Source organism: Poecilia reticulata, linkage group LG18 (assembly GCF_000633615.1).
Source record: "Poecilia reticulata strain Guanapo linkage group LG18, Guppy_female_1.0+MT, whole genome shotgun sequence".
Classification (NCBI taxonomy): domain Eukaryota; kingdom Metazoa; phylum Chordata; class Actinopteri; order Cyprinodontiformes; family Poeciliidae; genus Poecilia; species Poecilia reticulata.
Window position 1 is genome coordinate 8,571,362 of NC_024348.1, and position 13,757 is coordinate 8,585,118.

Consider the following 13,757-nt stretch of genomic DNA (forward strand, 5'->3'; position numbering starts at 1 on the left):
ATGATTTACACTTGCTGCGCCTCGTCCCGCAGCCCGTTCAGCGCCTGAAGCCGCTCTCCGTACGCAGCCAGTCAGCGGCGGCGGCATCTCTGCTCATTTGCCAAATAGCTGAGGCTTTCCAGTAAATTGAGATAAAACTAGAGCGTAACTGGCACCAGGGCGATTAAACAAGTCGGCGGGGGGTGGGAGGAAGAAGGGGGTGAAATAAAAAAAAGAAAAAAATAGAAAAAAGAAAGTGAGCTGAGATTCTGCATTTACTCTGCTGTGCTTTCTGGACGGAAACTGGATCTAATCTGGGGAACCGTCCATCTGCCATCGTCTCACCACCACATTCTAGGATTTGTGTGTTATGCAGGTGCATCTTCATAAGAGTATTAGTTAAAATGTGTTTATTATATTAGGCACCTTGTGCCTTTCTCTCCTTCCAGACTTTCCGATCTGGATTTCCAGATCAAAAGCGAAAATTGGCTTGAATCTGAAAAGAGCTCCCAACAGAAGTCTTCTTTTTTTTCCTAGTCAAAGTAAGACACCTTGGACGCAGTCTGGGGTGAAGGACAGCTTCCAAACCCTTCATAGTCAATGGTTTGATTGTGACAATCCTCTCAAGGCTGCAGTCCTACGACACCTTTTTCCTTCCACTCAACTTTCCAATAATATTCTTGGACACACTACTCCCCATTTGGCGAATCTACTCCCATTGGAATTTGGCTCGCAACCCTCTCTGAATGGAGCGATTATCCCACTTGTCACACTTTGTCCTTCCACTAAACTCTCCATGAAGATGCTCTCAGCTGCCAGCTTTTGCTTCTGTTTTGTTTTTCAGCAATGACCTTGGTTGCCTTGCTCCACTTCGTGAGGGTGTCGATGACTTCCAGCTGGACAAGTCATCAGTCCTCCCCCCATTTTTGTGTGAATTGCTTTACATTTTCTCATATCGTCTTTTGTAGTTAAAGAACATGAACACAGTTAAGTTCAGGTGAGGCATAGGAAGCACATGCATCTATAAACCTGACCTCTGTGACACCCCGCTGGTGTATTTGTGTGCTGCTCACGCTTTTAAATCCAACCCCGAGAAGCAGTACACGATCAAATCAAGACACAAATCAGCAACAGAGTATAGGACGACGCCGGAGTTAAAGTGTTTGAATCGCGTTTAGCCATATAGGTGCAACTCCCCTCCCCGCTAAAGTCCCAGTAAGCCGCAGCCAAGAATGATCTTACACAACCCGTAAAATGCCTGTCAAAGTTGCAGCCGAGCTAATATCCTCGCTTTGCAAAAGCGCAAACGCCTGCACGCACGCGCTGCCTGGTTTACTTTCAAAAGTGAGACACCGAACCTGCTCGAGTCGGTCCTGCAGGATCTGGAAGGACTGGGACAGGTCCCGCGTCTGTCGCCAGGTCCACGCCGTGAACAGCGCGCTGCAGGCGGCCAGAGACAGAGCCATCAGGGCCAGGGAAGCCCAGACGACCCGCAGCTTGCGCACTCGCCTCTTCTGCAGAATCCGCTGCATGTTTGCTGCACTCCGCTCCGCAGATCGCTCACTCGCCGCCGCAGACCATCTGAAATTCATGCATTAACTCCATTCCAGCAGAGCGTGAAAGTCCACTCAGTCCAAAACGTCCCATTTATTTGTAGAGAAAGCAGCGCTTGCTCTTTTTCTTTTTTTTTTTTTAGTCACTGCCTTGTGGAGGAACAAATATGCAGTTTTCTTAAAATTTTCTTTAAAAAAAAAAAAAAAAAGGCAACCTAAGATTGCAGCCTTTTCCCCTGATGGATCACAGCCACCATCCTCCCTGTGAGCAGAGCGTCTCCAAACGCGAGAAAAACTCTGCACATTTATGCGCACATCAACTGTTGCATCCTTCTGCTTGCGATTCGTTGACTCAGCGCTCTTTAAACCGCTTGCTGGGGGGTCAGTCTATTAGACAGACAGACAGACTGACTGACTGAGCACGCACACACACGCCGCTCCGGGGGCTGGGGGGTTGCGTGACACCATCAAAGGCGTGCGCGTAAAGAAAAACGCACAGGAGGCGCACCGGAACTTCTGCTGCCCGTCAAATCACTTTCATCAAGAGACTTGCCTTATTTATGTGTGCCAACCGTGTCGGCAACAGTACCGCTTGTGGCCACCAGGCGGCTGTAGAGGCACTCTGTGGAGGGGTTTTAGATCGTCAACAGGTGAAAAAAGTCATCAAAGACAAACTTGTACAAGGGACGCAAACAAACAAAAAAAATAAATGTACCTGAATGTTTTAAATACGTTTAAAATTTATGAATATAATTCTCAATGTCTGACATTGTCTAGTAAAATGTTTTCTGTCAGGCTACATAGCTGCTACATCGATGAGCTGCTCTAAGCTGTGGTTGGGGATTTGTTGTTTGCTGCTGTGCATGATCGTTTTGTGGCTAAAACAAACATTATTTTTTACATCAACTTCTAAGTTATGTGAAACTTATAGGAATTTGAAGGCTCAGAATCAGTCCAGTAGCGGTACCAATCCACATTGTCAGGGGGGAAAGACTTACCGGGTATAAATTCAGTTTTTAGCGATTGGAGTAACGCTTTATTCAAAGAATGTCATGAATATGTGTGTAGGGCTGCACCGATTGCAGTTTTCAGGCCGATCCCTGGTTACCAATCTTTAAAAAGCCTGACCTGCCGATTTTGATTTTAGCTGCTATACATTTTTTTGGTCTGAAATGTCACTAAATATAGCAAGAAAGTCACTGAGTTGACAACAGTGGGGTGAATATTGTTAACTGTCAGTCAAACCTCTCACTGTAGAGCAGAAGAGGACAGAGGCTGATTTATAAACCTTTGCTGACGAACATAAGATCAGGGGATAAGATTGGCTTTGTAGTGATTTGGGTTTTTTGTGTTTATTTAGGATTCTGTGTTCTGTTGAGTCTCCTTGTTGTCCCGTCTACCCTTTGATTGTGCCCAGCTGTCCCTTGTTTCTCCTGATTGTCTCCCTGTGTATTTAAACCCACCTGTGTTCCTTGTCAGGTCATCGTCTTGTTGCGTCTAGTCTGCTGGTAGTTTTGTCTTACCAGTTGCTACCAGTTTTGAGCCTTGGCCTTCTGCTCTTTCTGTGCTGCCTGGATTATTGTTTGTTTTCATCATTAAATTCATCATTTCATTCCCTAAAACCTGCATCTGCCTCACCACCTTCACTGCATATCATGACAGAAGGACCCGACCAAAAGTAACTACAGTGAGGAATGCAAAAAAGGAAGAAAAAAAATCTACAACATGGGCCTTGCACGTTGAATGAGTTAATATCTACAACTAAGGACTACATGGAGATTGTCCGACCATCTCCCGTCCCTGGAGTTGGTGGAGCTTGTAGTGGGAAAATTTAAGGTTACTGTGATTATTAGCTGAATGATTGCATAGCAGTATTAAGATGCATTAGCTCATGAAAGAGACTTCTGAAGCAGATGCTCTGGCCTTAGCATTATAATGAAGTCATTGAATTGTTCCTTTATCTCTCCTGGCTCCTAGTGAAGAAGACACAAGTGGGTATTTGTAATCTTTTTTTCATCTTTAATGAAAGAAAGTAACTATCTAAAAGGAAGATGGTATTTTAAATCTTTTTTTCATCTTTAATGAAAGAAAGTAACTATCTAAAAGGCAGATGGTGAGTATTTTTAATCTTTTTTTCATCTTTTATGAAAGAACATAACTAAAAGGCAGATTGTGGGTATTTTTATTCTATTTTTCATCTTTAATGAATGAAAGTAACTAAAAGGCAGATAGTGGGTATTTTTAATCTTTTTTCACCTCCAAGAGAGAAAGTAAAGTTATCGGAAGTTAGTGGTGTTTGTGTTCTTTTTTTCTTGCCTAAAGAAACAAAGTAATTATCCAACGGAAGATACTGGGTGGTTTTTAGCATTTCTACACCTTGAAGGAAAGAAAGCCAGTGGAGAGACGTCTCACTGAAAATATGGGTTCCGGAACCTCAAAGAAAAGTTTGGAGCGGTCGTCTGATCTTGGGCCTAGCAGTTATATTTATGACCTAATAGCAAAAAAGAAAAAAATGGGGACGACTGTTTTACATGCTGAAAACAGAATTATGACTTTCCTAAAGGGAGAAACTTGAGTGGTAATCAACTGAAACAAGTGCAAACACAGCTAGATGAAAAAAGGATATAAAAAAAAAAAAGTGGGCCACACTGACAATGCGGCTACCCTTTCCCCTTTAAGACGAAGGGGTACTTGCTGCAAAATCTTCACTTCTCGCTGCCGCCGCCACCGACTCTTTGCCTCTCGCTGCCAGCCCGCCTTCAGCCGCTGCTGTCTCCTCTGTCCCCATGGTCATGAGGTTCCAGGCGGCCAGGCGCCTCCGGACCCCACTAAGGGACAAGGGTGTAAGAAGACGGATGGATGGATGGAACCCAGAAATCAACTGGTTGATAAATCAGTGGGCCAATAAATGTATCCTATATTATACATGTATATAATGAAAACAGCACTGCCAGACATGCAATAAGTTTATAGCAGGTGTGTGAATGATCTAATGTTCAGACTGCTGATTGCAACCGGTCCACAATGTAAGCAGAACTAGAGGGCCCCAAAAACACATTTCGTTTAGGGCCCTATAGGCCGGACATGGGGTTGCGTGACAAAATCAAAGGCGTGTGTGTAAAGAAAAACGCACAGGAGGCTCACCGGAGCTTCTGCTGCCCGTCAAATCACTTTCATCAAGAGACTTGCCTTATTTACGTGTGCCAACCGTGTGTCTGCAACAGTACCGCTTGTGGCCACCAGGCGGCTGTAGAGGCACTCTGTGGAGGGGTTTTAGTTCGTTTGCACTTCATCAACAGGTGAAAAAAGTCATGAAAGACAAACATACAAGGGACACAAACAAAAAAAATTTATGTACTTGAATGTTTTAAATGTGTTTAAAATATATTAATGTATTTTTATTTTTAATCCATATTTTTAACATTGAATTGTTTCAGGAGTTGGGGAAAATGCACCAATAAAACAAATGCAAAAGTTTGCACATTTCTTCAGGTTTTCCACATTTTTCGACATTATAACCAAAACATTCATTGTTTTTTGTTGGGACTTTCTGAAATAGATGAATAAAATCCCAATTAGCTTCTGCTAGTCTTTTTTTTTTAGCTACCTACAGCTAAGACTCATTTTAGCTACAAGTCCAATTAGCATTTTTGCAAATTCCTCTTCAAAAAGATAGCTTTTCACAAGATTTTCTTGTATTTTTAGCTCCCATCTCACACACCACAACACTGCCACCACCATGTTTCACAGTGGTAATGGTGCACAGCATGTTTCCCTCCACATACTAGGCCTCTGGCAAACTGCAATCAAAACTAACTTTTTTATAAATATACTGAAAATAATTTCAATACACAAACATACAAACTCATAACGGATATAAAATAAGTGTAATCAGATATGTCGTCTTCTTGATACCTCCCTGAAAAGCTTCATGATTCGGCTCTGACTAAGAGAAAGAGACAAACAAAACACACTGGTGAGTTGTAGAATATTCGGTCTGATTCTTCAGCATCAGTATCGCAGTGAAACCCCTAAAATTGGAAAAACTTGTGCAGTCACCATGAATTACCCTCACCTTTTTCTTCCCCCAACCTGAAAAATCCTGCCGTTTGTTTTTTTATTTATTGCATTTTTCTTCCCTTCCGGCATTGGCTCATTGCCACATTTTTTTTCTAGCTCATGTTTCAGTTGATTTATGTCAGAAACAGTAAGAGCATATATAAGCAAGCTTCCTTTGAAAAATGTTTAGTTCGATCCCCTTTTGTTTTATTTTGATGGGGAAATATTCAATCCGTAACCTCCACAGATACGTCTTATAAATCAATGTTTTTTCTTTTCCTTTTTCTTCATCTGAGCGAGATCAAACACATGAAAAGAAGAAACTCTACTTTAAACACGCATCGGAGTAAAGATCCAAAAGTGTCACAAAATCACTCCTCGGCTTGAGTAACAACCTCTGGCGACCGACTTTATTTGTCTCAACAGACGGGTTTCCAGGTCCAAAACTTCCTTCTGGCTTTGTAGAACGGCAGAGGAAGTGTCATGCTTGGGGAAAGCTTTGATGCCTCTGGGACCGAGAAGACATGTCAAATTGTGTGTTTATTTGTTGCTAAGTTTACTGTTTTCCTTTAACATCCTAAGTTCTTTTATGACATTTTAATAGGCTGAAGCAGAAAAACAATAGTTAATTATTTTTAAACATTTTTATCCCACACTGAAAAACTGAATTCAAATTGATCTCAAACTGGAGGCAGATTTTTTTCTAAAGTTTTCAGATTATGATGCTGCGATAAAATAATAATAACATTCCTATATGCAAACTAATAATCTTGGCAATCAAAGCTCTGTAACGCAACATGAGGTTTAAAGGAACTGATGGTGTTAGTGTGCCCTCTGTAGGTCGAATGTGACAACATTTTTATTTAAGATACACTTTCTTCAATTACTGCACTTCTTAAATCTTTTATTCCTCAAAATGAGAAAATCACCAACTCAAGAAGAAAAACCACAAAGTGAGCAACTGTGAACGTGCACATCCCGAGGTGCTGTAAGTTTTTATTTCTTTAATCACCGAGCAGAGACGCCCAACACACGCAGGAAATAAAAACACACAGACTGATTACAAGACCCGTTCACCACGCAAAGCCTGCTAAGTACTTCTAAAACAAACTTTTTTTTTCTCTTGTACAGTCACATACCTGAATACAATGTAGTGTTTTGGTAAAATCCCAACAGTTTGATGGCTCCAGGAAAGGAAAAGTATGTATATTTTCAGTTTTTTATGTTCTGTGTTTCACACCATTACAACAAAACCCAGTCAAGACTCAGCTCAAGCCTGAGAGCCACAGTGTCGGCTTTACACACACATTCCCACCAGCCCTCCCTTTAACCTACTATTAAATCAAACGTATGTTAAAATGATTCTACACACAGTAAAATCACACGTAGAGGACACTTTGACACTGAATTTGGAGCGGGTACACAACGCGCCGACGTCCTTTTCTGAACGCCAAGACGCACGAACACGGATGTTTCATCCACTTATTCTGACAGATACACTGCATAGTTGTTACTCGAACACACGGCTACACGACGTAAACCTGAACAAACACCGGCAATGTTCCACCTCGGTGATTTATTGCGGGTGTATTAGGAAGAAACAGTGATTTTTTTTCTATTCTTTTTTTTTTTATATCTGTGTAATTTGCACTCACGGACTCACGTTGACGGGAAGTTGCACGCCGTAAAAGAATCAAAATCTTAGTCTTTGCGCCTTGCAGTTTGCAGCAGCAGCAGCAGAATAATGGCCTATGAAATGCATTCCTGGATACATTTCCATGCCAAAATGCAAACGCTGCAAAGAAGGGTCAGTGGTTTTTACTTGTCTGAGTGGAACAGAAACAATGCAAATAAAACTTAGCATATCTTCATTAAACTGCAGAAGACCGTACGAAAAAGAAAAAAAAAAAACGAGAGAAACTCGTGGTTCAGACCAGAATAATGCCACTTTCATTTAAGCATGACAAGCTTAAAGTTGTGCAAGGAGCCCACTTTTCAAGCTTTATGGGGTTTTTTTTCCTCTCCCCCCCACCTCCCCAAATTCCACTGAGTGGATTGTTTTGGTTTGAATTTGGGCTTCATCCATTTCTCTGAAAGCTGCACCCCGAGTTTGGCTGCATTGGAGAAGCTTTGAGTTCTAAACGATTCCTTCAGTGCACAAAGAACACAGCGGAGTGAATATCAGCCGTGGTCAAACGGCACCTCTTTAGGAATTAGAATCCTATTTTTAGACTTTTCTCCCCCCAAATCCTACCTTGATTGGTAAGAGTTATCCACAGGATTCATCGCGAGGATTAGTATACAGTAAAACCAAATCTATGCTAATAAGACCGATGGGTGGTCTAGTTTGGACAACATAACTAAACATTTTTATGACTGGAAATATTGCCAAGCAGCCAAATTAGTGCGGTGAGCGTGAAGCAGCCTTCTTTTGGCCAGAAGAAGGACAGAAGGAGGTTCAGTGCTCCTTCAGAAAGCCTAATTAAAAAACCTCCCTCTGATCTCGCTCGGGTTTTGTCCAATCAGAACCGAGTCGAACTACAGCAAAGACAGGATGGAAAACTTTAGCTGTCAGCCAGAGCTTAATACCCCGCGCAGTCATAGATTTCAGGCACCTGACCGTCTTCGGTCGGCAACGTAATGGCTCTATAATGGTGGCCAAGGTGGAGAGTTTGCGTACAGCAGAAAAAACTACAGGAAGAAAAAGTTTCCACCTGCATCAAAGTCGAGATGCCTTTCATCTCGGTTTTCCTTAACGTCTTGAGGAAAATGGAAATATCAAGACAAACGACAAACATTGAAGACTCTGGATAGCTGAAAGAGGCCGCGTCTTTCTCAGAGTTACAGTTCGGCGTTCAGAGAATTCAAAAATACTTAATTGATCCCAAAGGGAAATTAAATATTTCCTCATCTTTAAATTTCTCATGTTTCAATGCTGCCAGAATGACAGCTTTTAAAAGTACATTTAATCTGGCCCAGGGGTACAAGATAGCAAAAAACAAAACAAAAACAAAAACAAAAAAAACAAACATATAACCACGGTACTATTATTGAAAATTTTGATGTCAGTATCAGCTACGGTTATCTCACTTTTGCACCTTTTTGTTATAAGTCTCTGCCATTATGTGAATTTTAGCATTGCGGCAATTAAAAGTCTTCACCAGGTGTGCCAATTAAGCACTTGCACCTTTGCCAGGTCTCACTTTAGCCGGTTAATGTTGGGTGTGTCTCCAACACATAGGTTTTACTCACATGGGCCTTTACAGTAGCATTGATCTGGCACATTGATGTCATGCCTTAAAGTGACCGCGTAATTTTTCAATCACCAACATGTAATAAACGAGCTTCAGATTAAAGGAGCCAACATTAGAAGCAAACCATAAACTCAGTAAACAAGCTTTGCGGCATAAAACTGTACCAATAAAAGCACTTTATCAAAAAATTTTAATAAAAAAAAGCCTAAACAATAAAAAACATGACCAGCATTTACACTAAACGGCGAGTTTCTTTTTCCGCAGGAATCCTTTAAAAACTCCCTCCAGACCTCTGCTACCTTGCTCATAAACAGACCTCTGTTTGTGTTGATTAGTGGATCTGAAAGCTGGATTTTGAGACAATGGCTGAAGGGCAGATTAGTGCTGCCTTGTTGTTTTGCCCTTCAGGTGATGGTTTTCCAGAAGCTCTGCTGCCAAGTGACAACTATGAACACCAACACTGCCAATTACCGGCCCACAACGACAGCAGTGGGTAACTATTACGGAGTTCAACCAAGGAAATGGCAGTAATGGTTCACCATAATGACTTTAGGGTCTATCAACACATAAAAACGCAGCGCAGTTATTTTAGAGCAGGTTTTTTTTTTTTTTTAATTACTAAAACGCTCGATTCTCTCGTTTGAGGTGATATAGAGTTTGACAAAATGAGCAGTGGCTCTCTACAAAGTCTGTGCTTTTATATTCATGCATGATTTAATGCATTTTAATAAATAACTTGGTGCTAAATTGTTGCTCTAAAAATAATCCCAATCAGCGAGAGCAAATTTCTAAAGTAGAGGGCTTTGGATTTATTCTGATGAATCCAGATGTTGGAACAATAGCAGAGGATAAAAGCTCTTTCGGGATGTGCTGAATGCTTTTGGATTTTTAGTTGAATTAATTTTAACTAACACAGTGTGCATACAAGGAGGAGGCGAGATGCAATTTAAAAGTTGTATTAAAAGTCCATTAAAATGGTCAACTTTGCATCAAAAGTGTCATTATTTACCCCATGACACTTCATGACAACAGTCGTAAGCAATGATGAAGACTCCTTCATGCTCTTAACAGATGTTATGTCATGTTTAGGAACATGTACAAGCCTTATGCACACCCCGTCAAATAAAGTGTTACCTTTTCTTCCCATGACATTAAATGTGATTTCTGCATCTAGAAACCTGGATTTTTGTGCATGTAAGCGTTCATCCGCACTTCTGAGTAAAGCTGATTTTACATTGAATCCATTATGTTGTTTTATGATGGATTATTCTGCCAATATCTTCCAAGTATTGCTGTGTAGCTCTAAGAGGGTATAACGTCGAGCTTGATAAAAACAGATTTTCTACTAAAAACTACCACAAAAATATAGTTGTGGGATGAAATTTTAAAAAGGCTGCACCGATTTTTATTGTCATTTATACAAAACAATGAAAAAAAATTCATTTGGATATTTTTGCATAATTTTCATGGGTAATTCGAGCCGTAAAAAAAATGGCTTTAAGGTCCGACGGATAAATAATTAATAACTTAAGGTGCAAAAGGTTTGGCAAGAAAAAGCCACTAATTTACAAACCATTATGACGTTTTAAACAATGGGCCGTAAAATGGAGCTCTGCGTCACCCGGACAGACTTCCAGGGTTTCAAAAGTCGCAGCGTCGGGTTAAGGCTGTGCCAGGTGCTCCAGTGCCTCACCCTCGCAGCGCATGCAGTGGTAGCCGATTTTATCCGTGATATCGAAGCAGCCCTGGCTGAGGTAAAAGTCCACAGATGACTTGTTGCAGTCCAGAACCGTAAAGTTGAGCTGGTTGCATCCAGCGGCCAGACCCAGCTGCAGGGCACCAGAAGACATTAGGTAAACAATAGCACTCTTTTTTTTTTTACGTTTATTTTTTTTAACGATGCATCGATGTCGCTCACCTGTGCTACCTTGCTCATAAGTGCTTTTCCGATTCCCTTCCCTTAAAGGACAGAGATTAAAATTAAGATATATTGATGGATATGGCTATATTATCAACAACAATCAATGAAGAAAATGATTTACCTCGAAATTCTGGCATCACGTACAAATCCTCCATGTAAATGGCTCTTCCTGCCCAGGAGCTGTAGGAGTAGAAGTAAAGTGCGTAGCCAATCTTCGTATGTCCTGAAAGCGAAACGTTAGACGTGTTCAGGGATTTCTTTACACTCAAACTCTGCTCTCTGAGTTTTTGGCACGTATTTTCCCTTATTCTTAATTAACCAAGCCCCTGATATTGAGCTTTAAATCCTATCCTAATAATAAGATTTCTTGACATTTACATGAAAAAAGCAAAATTCAACAACACTGCAAATTACCAAAAACGACACTTGCACTTTCAAAAGGGTTTATTACATGTCTAGTGTTTTTTTTTGGGGGGGGGGGTATACCAAGTTTTTTTTTTTTTACAAACATTTACATTTTGGCATCTTCCCTGTTTAAAAAGGACATAAGATCATTTTAATGACATAGTATATGTCTAGATTGTGCATCTAGACATATTTATCTCCTCTATTCTTAGCAGCTAAACAGGATCTGAGTCGCCATTTCTCAGAAAATAGTTTCTTTGAAAACGTTTGCAGTATTTAGTTTGTATTAGTTTTATAAATCACTAAAATGCAAAGAAAAATAAAAAAGTAACGCAAAAAATGAATACTTCGTGTTGAACCAATTAAATTTAAAAAAATTAAAACGTTTTCTGCCTTGGACCAAACGTACCGTTCTTCAATCGTGGTCAGTGAGCGGGGGGAGGGAGGCGGGACACAAAATCTCTCCACAAATGTTTCCCCGGGCTGCATTTTGAACATCCCTGGTGTAGATCCTTCACACGTTAAAACGTCATAATCAAACAGAGGGTGCACTTTCTACTTCCCATGACTGTACGCAACAGTATCTGTGTCAGAGTCTTGGAGCCTCTAATGCAGAAGCATGCCGCCCCTCCTGACTGTGCAGTCAGACATCCGAGTCCAGCAGAGGGTGATCAGTGATGACTGCATGGAAAAAGGTCGAGCTGAGCAGCAGAGCATGTACTAATGAGCTCATTACTGCACACGGAGGAAGCAGTGCATCAGCCTTATTACGCAAGAGGTGAATAAAGGGAGAGGACGCATCAGCAGCATCCTGCTACATTACGTTAAGAGTGCCGAGAAATGAAGCAAACCTCCCCTCGCGCTCCCGTATCAGGTCCACTTAGAAAACAGGGACCTGCTATTAGCGGACACTTGTTCTCACCTTCTTTGGTTCTGTGCTGTTCCGGCACCTCGGCGACGATGCCGTGAAAGAACGGATTCTTGGAGAAGCCGTCCTGCTCCAAGTCTGGGAGAAGTTGACAGAGAGAGGCCTGAATGTGAGAAATCTGTGATTGTGTTTTGTCAAGCGAAGGGCGATAAAGTCCTGCTCTTTCGCTGCGATTTGAAATCTGAATGTTGTCGTTGGGTAATAAAAAAGGACACCTTGAAAACGTGTTTAAAATGCCGTTTATACATTTTGCCACGTTCCAGTCAGAAACGTCATATGTAACTTATAAGATGGAAGGAAAATTATAAATGACTTTTCTGTGTTTGTTTTTTTTAATTAACATGTATTTTTTATCTAGCTCCCTTTACTACGGTTCTCCTAAACATACTCAAAACACAGTCACTCCCTTCAGAAGTCACTGGCTAAAAATGCACTCCACACTTTTCAGGTTTTTATGCTCATAACAGGACCAATGTGGAAAACAGTTAAAGTGATACGAATGCACTGTTCAGATACTGGCTCTGTTTAAATAGAGTTCATGAACGTCGATGATGGATTTGTAACAGATCAGCTTTATGGCTTTCCATCAGTGGTTTCCTTCACTGCTAAATACTCCAGCTGCCTGTTAATCCACATTAATATTGATATCAGACAGTTAATTCATTTCCACTAGCTGGAGAAACACCATGTGACCTCTGACAGCAAACAACCTCTGCATCTGGATGATTAATCATCTTATTTTGATTATTTTAATTGTTATTTTTGATGTTTTCTCTTCTTATTGGTTTATAATTAGATATTCATATGAGTGTCTTTTTTTTTTTTTAAAGTTTTCAGAATTAAATTATTTTTGATTTAGTGAGGCTGGGTAAACTGTCACCACCTGGGACATTCTTTCATACACCAATTACATAAAAAGATGGCTGTCACGGTGAAACAGCTAATATAATTACCTCTCTGTGTGACTTTAACATGATCAGCCACCTTCTCGTACTCTGCCAGCTCCTGGAAAGGGGAAACAAATGTTTACATCAGTTGATATCATCATGCGTGTCTTTTCAGGTCTTTCAGCTCACATGAAGCCTGCTGGCAACAAAACCCCAGAGCGCCAACCAGCTGTGGTCACAACCAGGAGAACAAAAACTAGCATTCACAAGCTTAATAAAACAATATCACCGGCTGGTTTACAAAAACGCATCTCCTGACGTAAGCCGGAGTAATTACGCCGCTCGGTCCGCACGTGCGCACGTGTCTTGCTCACCCTGATCATCCGCGCGATGTCCTTGCAGTCCTCCACGTTCGCCGCTCTGATGGAGAAGTCCATGACCGCAGATGGATGCGCGGAGCTGCTGCTGCTGCTCAGGCGGGATTTAACTGGGGAAGAGTTTGACTTTGACCCGCAGTCCACCGCTCGACCTCCGAAGCAGGATGGAGACGGAACCGATAGCGCCCTCCCCGCCCCGCAGGAAGGAGGCGGCTGGAGGAAGTAACAGTCTCCTACTTTCACACTAAAAGATGCTCGTCCTCATCAGAACTAGATTTTTCTTCTTCTTTTATATTAATGAGGCTCCATAAAACAACACGCAATGAGTTCCTGGCTGCTCCTGCTTGAACCTTTATTATCAGGCGGTTATTCACTATTACTGTGATCACCCCCC

The 13,757-nt window shown here is 41.3% G+C and overlaps 2 protein-coding genes across 2 annotated transcripts in view; both read right to left on the minus strand.

The window, feature by feature from the left end:
* Positions 1 to 2,073, minus strand: part of tnfsf12 (TNF superfamily member 12) — an 11,999-nt gene extending 9,926 nt beyond the window's left edge. The window contains exon 1 of the mRNA XM_008435495.2: positions 1,338 to 2,073. Within this exon, the coding sequence (XP_008433717.1) occupies positions 1,338 to 1,571 (234 nt within the window). The 5' untranslated portion in view covers positions 1,572 to 2,073. The remainder of the gene's footprint in view (positions 1 to 1,337) is intronic.
* Positions 2,074 to 10,294: 8,221 nt separating this feature from the next.
* On the minus strand, positions 10,295 to 13,590 carry LOC103480524 (diamine acetyltransferase 2). The gene is made up of 6 exons (XM_008435496.2): positions 13,361 to 13,590; positions 13,053 to 13,104; positions 12,094 to 12,177; positions 10,888 to 10,989; positions 10,764 to 10,804; positions 10,295 to 10,674 (listed from the first exon to the last, which is right to left on the minus strand). The coding sequence occupies exons 1-6, from the start codon at positions 13,421 to 13,423 to the stop codon at positions 10,507 to 10,509; spliced, it is 510 nt and encodes a 169-aa protein (XP_008433718.1). The 5' UTR covers positions 13,424 to 13,590; the 3' UTR covers positions 10,295 to 10,506.
* Positions 13,591 to 13,757: the final 167 nt, after the last annotated feature.

Excerpts from the sequence above, each read along its gene's own strand:
- LOC103480524 (XM_008435496.2), bottom strand. The coding sequence starts at position 13,423 with ATGGACTTCTCCATCAGAGCGGCGAACGTGGAGGACTGCAAGGACATC. Across the intron at positions 10,990-12,093 it reads ACAGCACAGAACCAAAGAAG|GACATACGAAGATTGGCTAC; the intron begins GTGAGAACAAGT and ends TTTCGCTTTCAG. Across the intron at positions 10,805-10,887 it reads CGTGATGCCAGAATTTCGAG|GGAAGGGAATCGGAAAAGCA; the intron begins GTAAATCATTTT and ends CTGTCCTTTAAG.